This window comes from Lissotriton vulgaris, chromosome 4_1 (assembly GCF_964263255.1).
Source record: "Lissotriton vulgaris chromosome 4_1, aLisVul1.2, whole genome shotgun sequence".
NCBI classification, from domain to species: Eukaryota; Metazoa; Chordata; class Amphibia; order Caudata; family Salamandridae; genus Lissotriton; species Lissotriton vulgaris.
The window spans coordinates 1,032,262,074-1,032,275,846 of NC_141691.1; the positions used below are offsets into that span (position 1 = coordinate 1,032,262,074).

Consider the following 13,773-nt stretch of genomic DNA (forward strand, 5'->3'; position numbering starts at 1 on the left):
GCTCCTGAGGGGCGCCTCCCAAGAACGACCCTCCTTTTTTGGAAGCTACTGATAAATCGTCCTCAGAGCTCAATGGACTTGTTGCAAGCCCTGACCCCTTGCATGACTGTAAACTACGATCTGCTCTTGCTGCTGCTGAGTAGGATTTCACTTGGGCTGATCATGGTTTTGCTCTGAGAGCTACTGTTGAAGTGACATCAAAGTTCCCTATCAAATTAGCAACTTTTGAATGTTTCCCAATGTTGATTCCTTCACTTCATTTTTATTGTATATATATACATATATTTCCCTTCTTTTTTTGTTTTCACGCAGTCCCAGATGCCAGCCATTAATTTTCCTTAATTTCCAGACTCAAGAGAGTTCACCACTGCTTCAAGCTCCACAAGCAAGGAACTCTACCCAGCGACCCACTACCAGAATAAATGCGCAACACTCACCCCTGGCGTGAAACCTTGTGTCTCTCTGCGTAAATCACCCTATACATCGCCATGCAGAAATATTTTTATTGAGTTTTACCCCCTTGCTGCCGTTATTTTCAGTCTGTTGAGGCTGCGGCGCTTTTGTACTTTTTAATCTCATCCGACAACATTCTCTCTGCAGTCGCTATCGCATCTCAGACCGCCGGAATGCCAAACAGCTGCTGTGGTCACGGTTGCATGCCAGCAACCATGTCCATTGGGCCATCACACTTTGCTCGTACTGCGTCTCTGCGATCCAGACGACGAAAATGATCCAACATGATTGGAGGCGGGAAGGGGTAGGCATCCTAGCAGCTAAGTATGTGCGATCTGGCCGCTGCCTAGCTTAATCTGATCTTCCCTCACTCAGCTGCACACATCGTTTGTTACTTCTCTTCTTCAGTATGAAAAGGATGCATTTTGAGTTTTGTTCTGTATTATTATTAGGTCGAACATTTGATACTTCTTGTATATACTTTAGTATATATTTATATGTGTATGTACTTTGTGGGCTCTGAAGATCAGCCATAGGACTTGTCTGCTTCCGCTTAGGAACTTTTTTTCTGTTCAACTTCCTCTATTTAACTGTCCTAATAGAAGCGACCAGCAGAGGTCAGTAAGATACCAGAGAATTGCTTTCTGCTTGTTCATCTGCCTCTATTTAACTATCTTGCTAGAAAACGACCAGTAGAGGTCAGTAAAATACCAGAATTACTTTTTGCTGAAGGACTTTCTTTTTTAAAATGTTTCTGGCAACTGCCTCTATTTAACTTTCTTTACAGAAAATAACCAGCAGAGGTCAGTAAAATACCAGAATCACTTTAGCATCCTCTAGATTCCAGTCCATGGAAATTGTCTTCCACCAGCACCCATAGACAATAATATTTTTGTCAAATCTTGTATTTTCAGTAATATGACCACCTAAGGCACTGATTTTATATTAAAAACAGAGCTTTGGAATACACCATTTCCTGCTGAAAGGCAATATTTCTCTCCATGTGTTCCTATACCTGACGTGTCACATAGTTTCGCGCTTACTTTCCCTCCATGTTAAAGAACGATAGATGTTCAGCACCCAGGCTAATGTGCTGCATTTAAATGCATATAAGGTCCCTAGAGCGAGACTGGTTGCATTGCCAATGCTTGTTTAATCCTGTGTATCTTTGGCTTGAGAAAAACGACGCACAGGGCCTTACTTTAAAATTGCGATTTATTTGGTTAGTGCATCCAATAGACAATGGAATTCAATCAAACATTTATCTCAGTGGACTTTAAGTCTAATATACATGAGAAAAATGATATTTAAGCAGACGTGGGAAAAAGACAGCAGGGAACTCACTGTAAATCTTACTTAGAATGCGTGCGTGGATTGACAGTCGAGAGCAAGCAATTCATTTTGATATCATCCGTAATTAAACCGCAGTTCACCCCAAGTGAGGTATGCTGCGAGGACATTATTACATTTAGTGCATACTGAATGTAATTAGCGCCTGATGTATTTTATTACCCATAATTACTTTTGGCACAGTGTTTCATAAGAATGTCTTCCACTATTTGATGTGATGGGTGGCAAAAACACTCCAGACCCTCTGGAAGGTGGTTGTCCTAGTGAGCCTTTCACTGGCGAATTGACAGGTGAGTTTCACATACCCTTTAAGAGAAATGTCTCATTACATTACACTTAAAGAGATCGGGCCTGTGGCGGTCGAAAACAACGACCATTTTTTGTACAGATAAAAAGGGTTAGTTGTTTTACATGATTAGGGAGTTTTATGACAAAGTCAAACCGTTCGGTGTAACTTGTAATGTGGGGTTATCCATGGTTACAACGTGTAAAATATGCTTTAGGAAGGCAACGTAAACCTATAATCTGAACAACAGCAGCAACTAAAGTGGCAGCTAGAGAAACAAACAATTGTGTATTAACGTTATTTATTTCTCCCTTCCTTGAATCATGCAGACAGCTGGTCCGACTGGTCTGATTGGACAGAATGCGATTCTTCGGGAACTCAGTTCCGTCTTCGACACTGCAATATCCTGTTCCCGGTTGGGAACCAGTGCTCTGGAAACAGCACTGAAAGCAGAACCTGCATTTCTGAGTCAAACTTTATTCCAGGTAAGCAATAACAATACAATGGTCTTCAAGAAATACTAATCCGCTCCTTTAGAAATGAACTGTAAATCCGGGATAATAACAGTGACGAAGTGATTACATCATAATTAGGGCTTCAGGTTTTATGGTATTTATATTTTTGTTATTTCCATCTGTATTTATCCATATTTATTTTTTGATAGCTTTACCTGTATTTATTAATATTTATTTTAGATTTTGTGAAAAAATGAAACTGAAATGTGCATATTTCTGCATTTATTTAACCAGTCAATGCTCATTCATGCCTGAACGCATGGCAGGTTTTAATGATATAAACACACTCAGATGGAAAAATATGCACTTGCAAGAAAATATATCAATTTTATCACCAAGGTTGTGCAAATCTACTGCTGTTTGAAACTCTTTACTTAAATCACTATATTTTTTAATCCCCTTGCCTGTCAAACTGCATAGCTATTGGCCTGACAGTCATGATTTACAGCAATCAGAATCACTAAAAAACAACCCAATTACCGTTTTTATCCACATTTAAAAATAAATACAGACAGGAAAATAAATGATTTTCTGTCTGTGTTTATCTGTAAAAATCAGTAAAAACGGAAAACAGGGAGCCTTAATTATAATCATTGGCGTAGCTGGGGGAGCGGATCGAGCCCTAGGCGGCATGAGATTTGGGGGCAGGCCTCCCCTCCCCCAGCTCTTACCTGCAGCCGCAAGAATCGACAGCACCCCCCTATCGCCCCTCGCTCTTACCTGAGGCTGTTGCGGCCCCATAAATCGCCACCCCCCCCGCCCGCTCTTAAATCAGGTCACCGCGGGCTTCAAACACAGGGGTCGCCATGGGTGGCCTAAGGCCTAGCTACTCCAGTGATTATATTACATGGGAGCCTGCAATCCCTTCAAAAAAGCCTTCTCGAATTTCCTTATTACAGGCAACTTGTGACAACTCTCGTCACCTGTAATAGTGAAATGATAAACCTCCTCAACTGTAATAATTTATTATTCTTGAGTTCTGAGGTCATAATACGTGCTGAAAGAGCCATTCACTTTAAATAGGAAAAAAAACGGACTTTCCTTCTGCTTTGTTTTTCTAGATAAAGAGTGAAGAACAAAATGAGATGTCATGGAAGCATGTTCATTTTGCACATGTGAAATAATTAGATGAAAGATAGAAACTCTATGCATGTTTCTCTAAATTATGAGCTGCGCCCTTGTCTTAATCTGACTTGTAGTTAACAGATTCTGATATATTTATGCAACAAATATCTAACTGCTCTCTGGTGTGTTTAATTTTGCAGTACAGATTCTAATTGTATTCATCATGTCTGCAAAAATCCTGGGCCTCATTTATGAGAAATGACGCATCGCTGCGTGAAATCAGTGATGCGTCACTTCTCAGTGCGCACTCCTTGCGACATTCCTGATGCGTCATATTTAATGTATGACGCATCATGTCGCAAGGAGTTACAGATACGTCAGTATTTCTGATGTGTCTGTAAGTGCAAAAGTGACGCATTGCTGGAGTGTGTCACAAAAGTGACGCAACTCCAGCAATGCGTCCTTTCACATGGGGCAAGCCCCATGTGAAAGGGCCTGCGTCAGCCTTATGCCTGCTGTGAGGCAGGCGCAAGATTTTGACGCAATGGCGTCCTAAAAGTGACGCAGTGAAATCTCATAGATTTCACTGCGTCACTTCTATGACCCTTCCTTGCGTCAATACGCCCCCCTTGCATACATTATAGCCTGCGCAGGTATAATGTGGCGCAGGGGTTTACAAAGTGACGCATCTACCTAGATGCGTCACTTTGCAAATATGGCGCAACAAGGCACATTTTTTACGCCACTGGTGCGTCACAAAAAGTGACGCACCGGCGGCGTCAAAGTGACGCACAGCCTCATAAATGAGGCCCCCTATTTCTCGCTTATCAAAGAACAAACACCAAGGTTTAAGTGGTTTGTGGAATGGATGATGGTGTGACCATGTATTGTAAGGAATAAAGTACCCCTTCGGCTTTCGTTCTTCTATATGTTCACAGATTCCTCAGTGGCTTGCAATTTCCTTTATAATGTATGGCTGGGGGTACTTTATAACAAGAAAGGGGACACTAAGGTCTAGTGAGTGGTGCCATGGAGTGGGAGCTAGAAAGGAACAGGTCATACAGTATCACCTTTAGTAGTTATAACACAGGCTTAAAATTCTCATCAGCCACCCTTAATGGTGGAGTGTCGTCACATGAGATTAGTAAGAGGATCCAACCATCGCCCTGACCATCTATTGATGGTATGGAGGTGGATGCCAATGGTGTACTCAAGCCCGAGGTTATTTAAAGGTATATTAACAACTACCCCGTGTGCTTGTTTTTATCATTGACACTGGAACATCCTCATTAAACATATTTTTGTTCCATTGCTCAATTTTTATTATCACTTCTTTTTTGCACTGCACCTCATCAGAATCACCTTTAAATAACCTCTGGCTTGAGTACACTATTGGCATCCACCTCCATACCATCAATAGATGGTCAGGGCGATGGTTGGATCCTCTTACTAATCTCATGTGACGACACTCCACCATTAAGGGTGGCCTGATGAGAATTTTAAGCCTGTGTTATAACTACTAAAGGTGATACTGTATGACCTGTTCCTTTCTAGCTCCCACTCCATGACACCACTCACTAGACCTTAGTGTCCCCTTTCTTGTTATTCAGTTGGAGTAGGGGTCTGGGACACAGAGGTCTCTAAACATTCCCCTCTTTGACCCTAATTTAAGGTTGTTTTTTGGGGGTACTTTATACCATATATTCCATTTTGGATTAAAAGCATGAACCCTTATTTAGACTTTTCAAAACACAGCATTTATGTACAGAGTAGTTACCACCAGTTTTTTGCAGGTGTTAATGTTTATGTTTTTGTTCTCCTATGTAATGGGGGCATTACAAGTCTTCAATAATGCTGTCATACAACATTAATCAAAATGTGTGCTGTGTATTACATGTGCAATAATCTGGACCGACATGTTTCTGTGGATTTATAAATCCAGTCATTGCAAAGCAAAATATTTTGGTCTCTTTCAATGTTTCTCATGTTCATGCAACTGTGTGCAAAGATGTCTGCAAATGACCATTGAAAGGAATATATGACCTCGAGTGCATAGTAGGAAAGATTGGTGTAATAATAATTGTACTCTACGAGACCGCTTAACAAACAGTTTTAGAGTCCAGGCAAAATTATATTTTGTAATAGCAACAAGACCCTTTTGAGCCATTTGTTGCAATCTGATATTCTATTGTGTCTTTTTGTGGGAACGCAGAGCAGCTGTAGTGGCCTTCGTGTAGCACCGCCCCTACTTACAAAGAGGGTTGAACAACATACATTTTTTTTTATAATCCGGGGTAAGCAGGTGCAAAACCTCTCTTAGTTTTGCCCGATTTCCATCATTTCATCTCCACCTGCCTCGGATTTTTTTTTATCAAGTCAAGCTGTGGGCAGAATGCCCTGTATTCCTCGTTCTTTGCAGCGACAAATGTAAAGCATGCATGCAATTGTCACTGCGAGGGATGTAGAATAAATGTGCGGTCTGGCGCTGATGGGGCTGGACAATGTAATTACCTTAATGGCAATTGCATTCATTTAATTACACTTCCTGCCCCATGACAGTGCTTCAAATCAGCTTACCCAGCAGGTGAGTCAGTACTTGGGGCCAGCCTGCTGGAGGGCTTGTGTACCCTGCAGGCAGAAGCATCACAAGTGGTGTCCTGCATGGAAAGCAGTGTTCCAGTACACTGTGAGGGCTCAGCCACGTGTTGCAGGGCCCACAGAGGTCGGAAAAGGGTTGTATTAGAATTTTAAGTTGTTTTTTCTTTTGTCTTGGTTCGTAACCTCAATTTCACTCCAAAGGCAAAAGATAACAAAAACAATCATGAACTTTATTACATTTGAATTCCGAGCGCTACTTTAGTCCGCACCTACGTACAAAGTGCCACTTTTGTTATAAATCACAGCGTATGATAAATCTATTATTCACATATTTTTACGAGATATACATTATAAACAATACTCTTACATTTACATCGTGTTTGTGCCATTTTATACGTAAGAAGCTCCCAAATATCATAGGGGCATATTATCAAGGACCGGCGTTAAAATTATCGCTGTTTTATCGGCAGGAAACTGCCGATAAAACGGCGATAATGGGCTTGATAATACGCCCTTGTTAATTCCCATAGAAGACCATGTTAACATCAGAAAATGGGCTTCTATGGGAATAATTTTAACACTGGTCCTTGATAATATGCCCCATAGTTTGTTTTTTCGGGAACCATATTCTACATTGTTATTCAGTCAGATGGACTCTGGGATGTTGATCGTGTTTTCAACCCATCCGCAAGGGAAACACTGACCGAGACAGGTGTGGTGCCGAAGTTGTAAATGAAGAGTCCATCGCTCTCACGCATTCACAAACTCGCCCGCGGAGTGTCACTTTTCTATCTGCCTTGCAGTTATTGATTTAAGTGCGGTTTGCCCCATTTATTTCTAAAGAAGGTTCTATATGCCTTCAGATTCCTGAAGAAAAGCCTTGCAAGGACAATTTGTCAGCGGAATATGGCACGTCAGGGTAGCACGCTCCTGGTAATTGGTTCCTAGCGCCTCTGCCCGCTCTTGGAGAGGGGCAGACTTCTTGCTGCTGGAGAGCTTTGGGTCATTCACCAGTTTAGCCAAATTTACATATGCACCAAATGTGGCGGTTGTCCATTGGGAACTTGAAAACGAGTTTCCGAAGTAGAGTACTTAGGCGCTATTTCCTGATGAAAGGCTGAGGCTAGATCGTCAGTGGAATAACGCATCCGCTCCAGTCAGATTTTACCTCAAACTCCCATATTGGAATGCTGCTGAGTCCACTCAGCCTTTCATCTTTCTAATGTGCCATTGATTGGTAAACATCTGTTATTTAGGTCCAAGATGTTCCGCAGGGTGAGAATGCTTTCCAAATAGACATGCAGAAGACTGTCAGTCCACCTCTGCCGGGGACTTCACATTTTACATAATTTGCCAGGGTAGCTTTTCCTCATTGACAGACTAAATTGCTACTTTCCTCCCCTGCTCACAGCAATGGTTTAAACCAGTGAAATAACTAGTACTATGATACTGCACCTGAAAAATCAGTGTCTGTCAGACCGCGTACGGAGGACCACTGCGAATCAGGGGCTACTTGGTCTCAGCCGTTGGCGTTGAAGTTGTTTTTGATGTCCTATGGTCCATGCAACAATGACTCTGAAAATTGGGACATGTGCAACCACTTGAGGACTTGTCTCTCGTGGCAGTGAGTGTGACAAGTCATAGTCTTCTCAGGGAGTACAGTGTGTGGCTGCTGGAGCTTGCAGCTCAATAATCTCACAAGACAATACATGGATGTACCACCTAGTGCTTATGTTTTCAAGAAAGAGAAGTTCCTGACGGAAGCAGAGGCCGCAGCCCTTGGTTGTCGCAGTCCCGTTCAGACCACTGATGAGTATTGCAGTAGTAGGGGTCTTCAGCAATGGCCTCTGGTTCAGCTTCTTCGGCTGTTCGCAACATCGGCTGATGTGCCCTGCAAGGGTTGGCAGTTGTAGCTACTCACACGTTGATCACTCCGGCAGCTGCGGCCATGCACAGGCTCATGACTTTGGGCAGTTACATCCACCTGATGACCAATCACTCTGGGCAATTTGGGCCACGCACACAGATCACTTGGACATGCAATCACAGCCCGAACCAGTCTTGAGGAATTGTTGTCACACTGTTTGCTCTTCATGCCTGAAATCAGCGCAGAGACCGCACTGGAATCTTCTGATCATTCTCTTTAGTCTCTCACTTCTGAGCACATGGGACATGCTGCACCTCGGTCCTCCTAGACAGACACTCCTCCTGCAGGTAGGGTTGGCAGGTTCCTTTCCTCTGTCAGAATGCAGTCTGATTTCTAGGCAGTTTAGGAAAGCTACACAGTCTTTTATTAAGAGGTCCAGACTTATGTAACGTCTAGGAAGCTGCCTGTCAAGCAGACACCTGTTCGGTTTGCTCTGTGTACTCTGTGAAGCGCTCCCTTCCTTAGCCATTAAGGAAGGGTACTCTGTGGAGCATTTCCTTACTTGTCACAGACAACTTGGGTCTGGAACAACAAGCAGGCCTGTGAAGATCCACTGTTATACACTAAAATCAGGCACAAGATGTAGAAGCCATTTGAGGTCATTCTTTGGGTGTCCTTTCTAGGTCACACTCTAGTTGCAGCCTTTGCGTCAAGTGACACTTCTCACAGAACGGTATTCTCCATCCTGGACCACCCACAACAAAGGCACAAAGATGTGTGAGGCTTCTGTCCTTTCTGGCATCAGCCAAATGAAAGACACATCAGGGAAAGACCTATGGCCAGGCTTCACCTAAAGGTTCCCTTATCCATGCACAACAAAGTCAGCAGTTCCACGCCTCTCTCCTACCATCTACCAAATGGCAATACTCAGAAAGACCAATACATAGCTCCTTGCTAGCAAAAGGCCTAATCGAATTTCAAAAGGAGCCTTGTCTCCACTCCCCTAACTTCAGTGCATAGGTCTCCTCCTTCTAGCTTCATGAGTGTCAGCAATACACTTCCACTGTCTGGGAAAACAACCTCACCTCCGTCTTGTGCATATGCAAACGTGGGGTATTCAAAATGGATCCCACTGGCCTCAATTACTCTGATCACTCACACACACCATGCATGTGTCACTAGGCTACATTTACAACCCCATACTGCATATACGTGGGATGTCAGTGCCGAATAAATAAATAAAACAGATTTTGTAGCGCGCCCTGCATCGCAAAATGCGATGCAGCGCGTGCTACGAAATTCATTGTATTAATTAAATTGTTTACTTACCTCCAATTATCCATATTCCGGTTTTTAGCACCCTCACCCTGCCCCTCCCCTGCCCCGCCTTTCTGCCTCGCCGGAACTCCCTCCACGGGCTGTGGCTGCCCACAGGTAGAGAACGTTGCAGTAATACAGGCGTGTTAGCACGAGTGCCTGGACTGCAGTTCTCTTTGTAGCCACAGGGAGAAGCCCCAGAATCTACTGGAGCGTTTTCAAGTTGCCAAAATACATACCTACAAGAGTTGAGATTTGATCTCCAAAAGATGGAGCAGAGTCTAACCAGACTCCTAGATTTTTCACTTTGGGTTCCAGTCGGCAACAGGCCTAATTCATTTGGCCACCATGATGAGGACCAGATGGACGGTTGTTTCCCTACCACCAAAATCTCAGTTTTGGCTGTGTTCAGTCAGAGACAGGTATTCTTCATCCAGTTAGCTGGTTCTAACTAAACGGAGTTTGAAATTATCTTCTATTTGATTGTTTACCTGAGCTAGCATGATGATCAATTGGGTGTCATCAGCGTAGGCTACTGTTCGGATGCCATGACCCTAAAGGAGTTCGGCCAAAGAAAAGTCGGATTCAAGGCCAAGTCCTGAGGCACGCCTGGCCATAGCGTCCTAACCTTAGATAAGTGGCTGTTGGGTGACCTGAAACCTGTGGCCCAGCAGAAAATCCATAAGCCAGCGCAGTGCTGTGCCACCCACCCCTGACGGTGACCAAAAGTAAAAACCTAATTCTGAGCCCCCACCCTCAATATGGCAAATAAGTGGATGGCTTATTTCTAAAACACAGTGCCTCACACTCGAATGCCCAAGCACAAGAACACTCATTACTTTTGACAGATCGTTTAAAATCAAAATCAGAACCCCCCCTCAATATTGCAGGTAAGTGAATGGCTTATTTTTAAAACACAGTGCCTCACACTCGAATGCCCAAGCACAAGAACACTCATTACTTTTGACAGATCGTTTAAAATCAAAATCAGAACCCCCCCCCTCAATATTGCAGGTAAGTGAATGGCTTATTTTTAAAACACATTGCCTTACACTCTAATGCCCAAACACAAAAACACACATTACATGTTGTTAGCTTCACATTGAGAAGAGAATCCTCCAAGGTTGCACAATTATAGCTGACATGCTAAATTGTTAAACACATCCATTTGAAATCGATCAGTTTTGTCATTATTATTGCAAAGCCCCTTGAGTGGGGATCTACTTAGCAAGATTCACCTATCAAGGACCAAATACCAGGTGCCCTGAGTACCCCCAAAAAATGTTGGGAGAGAAACATTGCAAAGATGGATATCCAACACTATGGGCCTGATTCAGAGTATGGAAGACAGGATACTCCTTGCAAATGTGACAGAGTATCCTGTCTACAAAACCCTTGGTCTGCCTGCCTCATTTAGAGATGGGTGGTCCATGAGCTTTGCATCAACAAAATCTTTTTTTGACCCTGTTGAGGAAGGGCTTTACACTACACTCTCTATTTTAAGTTGATGCTGTAATGTAATTTTTTTCCCTGTTTGTTACCACCACGAAAAGCATTTCAGTGAGGGACAGGAAAAATATAACAATAACCGCCCACCCTGGGTAGAAAACTCAGTGGGTGTGGTGGGTCCTTTGTGTTATGTTTTCAGAAACAAACTCCCACTTTTGAAGTTTATTCTGAAAAAACCTTTAAAGTTTTGTGAAAGTTTGTCCATCCAAACTTTTTATACTCTGAAGGGAGCCCCCAGTGATGGTTTTTCCAAACAAGGTACAGCGATGAGCGCTTGGCTTGTGGTCGTCTCAAAATTTGGTGGAAGGCAAACCCGTCAGTTGACACCAGTGATATTGACGGCGGAGTACGATCTTCAAAACTTCTCCAGCCTTATGTTTTAAAGATCAATATAACCCACCTCTAATAAACATGTTGTGAAACTAGCAACCTTAAAATATCATTCTTTGAAACATAAATCTTCGCATTCCATTGACTAGGTCATTGAAGGCTGTTAATGAAGATAAATCTAATATAGGACTGTAGCAAGTACTAGTACTCAAAGATGATCCCTTCAGAAAGGGCATGAATGCAACCAATGTGCTGCGTCCACTAGCAGACCCGCCATTTCTGCTGGGCTTTATCAGAAGTATTTTTACAGCACTCAAACTCTTGAATTTGGCATATAAAATATGTCCCACAAACGTTGTAGCACTTATACTAGGGAATCGGAGCAAGTTAAGTCAGGCAAATAGCTGCATACATTTGAAATAAACATTATTAAAAAAATTTAACATGTGGAAAATAGTTTTATTGCACCATTTTGTATTGCTGTGGTTCCCGTTTTTGAGTTTCTGTTATTATTATTCTTTTATTTTAGAAATATCTGTAGCAAGATCCAGAAGTATGGAAGAAAAAGGCTGTGGTGGTAGGTTTTTCATTTCTTAAAGGCTATTAAGCATGTTTTTTATTTGCTTTTGTCTTGATTTGTACATTTCGTTATTTTCCAATCTTTCCAACTACTACAGCTGTTTGCATTGCAAAAGGTGCAAATAAGCATTACTCAATTTTCGGTTCTGTTTTTCTTTATGCTAAGGCTGAGTTGCACATTTGAAGAAAAAGTGCAGTTTGGCAAAGACAAACACTTCAAATGTATATATTTATAAGCGACATATTACCTTTATAGCACAGTCTCTTAACTTGAAAGCTTCATAAAGTACCTGAAAATAGATACAAAAATGTCCACCTACATTTATGCTAAATTCCAGGAATTCACATTTTGGCATTAGAATGATTGTTGAACTTTAGCATAACCACAGCACAGCGCCACAGGTCACGGGTCGGCATACATTTTGAGAAAATTCCTGGCGATTATGGAATTCCCAAATGATTTCAGGATTCCTTCGGGCAATCTGCCTTTTTCTCAGAATTTCATGAGCAGTTCTAGAATTCTTTGTAAATGACAAATTTTTCCAAGTGATAACATGTTCTCATACATAAATGTAGTAAGTGCTCGTGTTTCCTTGCTTAAATGTGCCACACACACAATTGCACTTGAAAGGTTTTTATTTTGTCGTGCTTGACTTTCCACGGGGAAAACATTGTTCTCATTGCGAGCCCTCTTCCCTCATACCCCTTGCTCTGTGGATTTCTCATTCCATATTGTAATCCCCCTCTGTGGCCTCAGTTAATTGAACTTTCGAGCCCTTTTTAATTCCGCAGTAATTCATATAATCCATTAACTGTCATTATTAGTCACTGTTGGGTATGTCAACATTAGTTGGGTGAATGTAGACTGGGTGCATAGTCCTTCTGATTCCACTGAACTCCGAGTGATGATGGCATTGTTAACAGCTGGCCCTGGAAAAGGGTGGCTGGTTTTATGAATTTCAAGTTCCCCCTTTTAAAAGAGCCGTTTTGTTTCAGTACTGAAGGATTTAGTAGATGACCTGGTAGAAGGGCTCTGAGGATCTTGGCCCATTCTACTCCACCTTTCAGTCCAATCAGGGTTGTTAATGGTGACTCAAAGTGAGCCTCCAGACAAGTGTTCCCTAAATAACATCATATCCATAGCACTGCCTATCAATCATTCATCTCACTGATTCCCTAATAAAAAAACATGTTTCCCTATTAAAAAACTCCAGCCCAGATTTACTATCGCTTTGTGCTGGGTCACTTTTATGTTGCAAACCTAGCCAAAGTCTTAGGGTGGGATTTACTTATAGGGGTGGGCGAAACTCACAGAGTTTCACTCTACTGAATTCCAAAGAGTTACATGAAAACTGAGAGATTCCACGGAGGTCCCAGAAAGGGAACAATTGCCACATCGCACAGCTCTTGCTGATTTTTAGCACTGGGAGCTTGTTCCATGCAGCAAAGACAGCGTGAACGGCACAAAGTGGCATGCCAAAGGGCGTTGCTTCCCTGCTGCCGCTTGAGTAGATTTTCTTCTCGAGCGGCAGCTATCTCACTGCGAACGGTCGTAACCACCCGCATTGGGAATATCTCTCTGGGTGCCATCGTAGCACCTAAAAATCTCGGTAGGGGATGCTAATTCTCACTCGCCAACTTACTGTTGCGAGCCTCGCGTGAGAAAAACCTCTGCCATTTGGCGGTTGGTGCCGTTTTGCCATAACTCTGCATTACAACTTCACCAGTCGGGAGTTTATTGCTCACCCCAAATTTTCTAATCGATGCAAATCAGGATTGCATCGGATAGTATCCTAAAGTAATGCGAAGTTGCACTGTGCTCTGCTTTGCGTCATGTTGGGTCAGTGGGGCATTCCATGGGTGGTGCACTGGCATTCCCTTGGGTTTTGATGCAAAGGAGCATC

General features: G+C 42.6%; 1 protein-coding gene across 1 annotated transcript in view; it reads left to right on the forward strand.

Moving 5' to 3' along the window:
- Nucleotides 1-13,773, forward strand: part of SEMA5A (semaphorin 5A) — a 1,998,383-nt gene that overhangs the window by 1,959,973 nt on the left and 24,637 nt on the right. The window contains exons 20-21 of the mRNA XM_086965275.1: nt 2,419-2,574; nt 11,820-11,867. Coding sequence (XP_086821401.1) covers nt 2,419-2,574; nt 11,820-11,867 — 204 coding nt within the window. The remainder of the gene's footprint in view (nt 1-2,418; nt 2,575-11,819; nt 11,868-13,773) is intronic.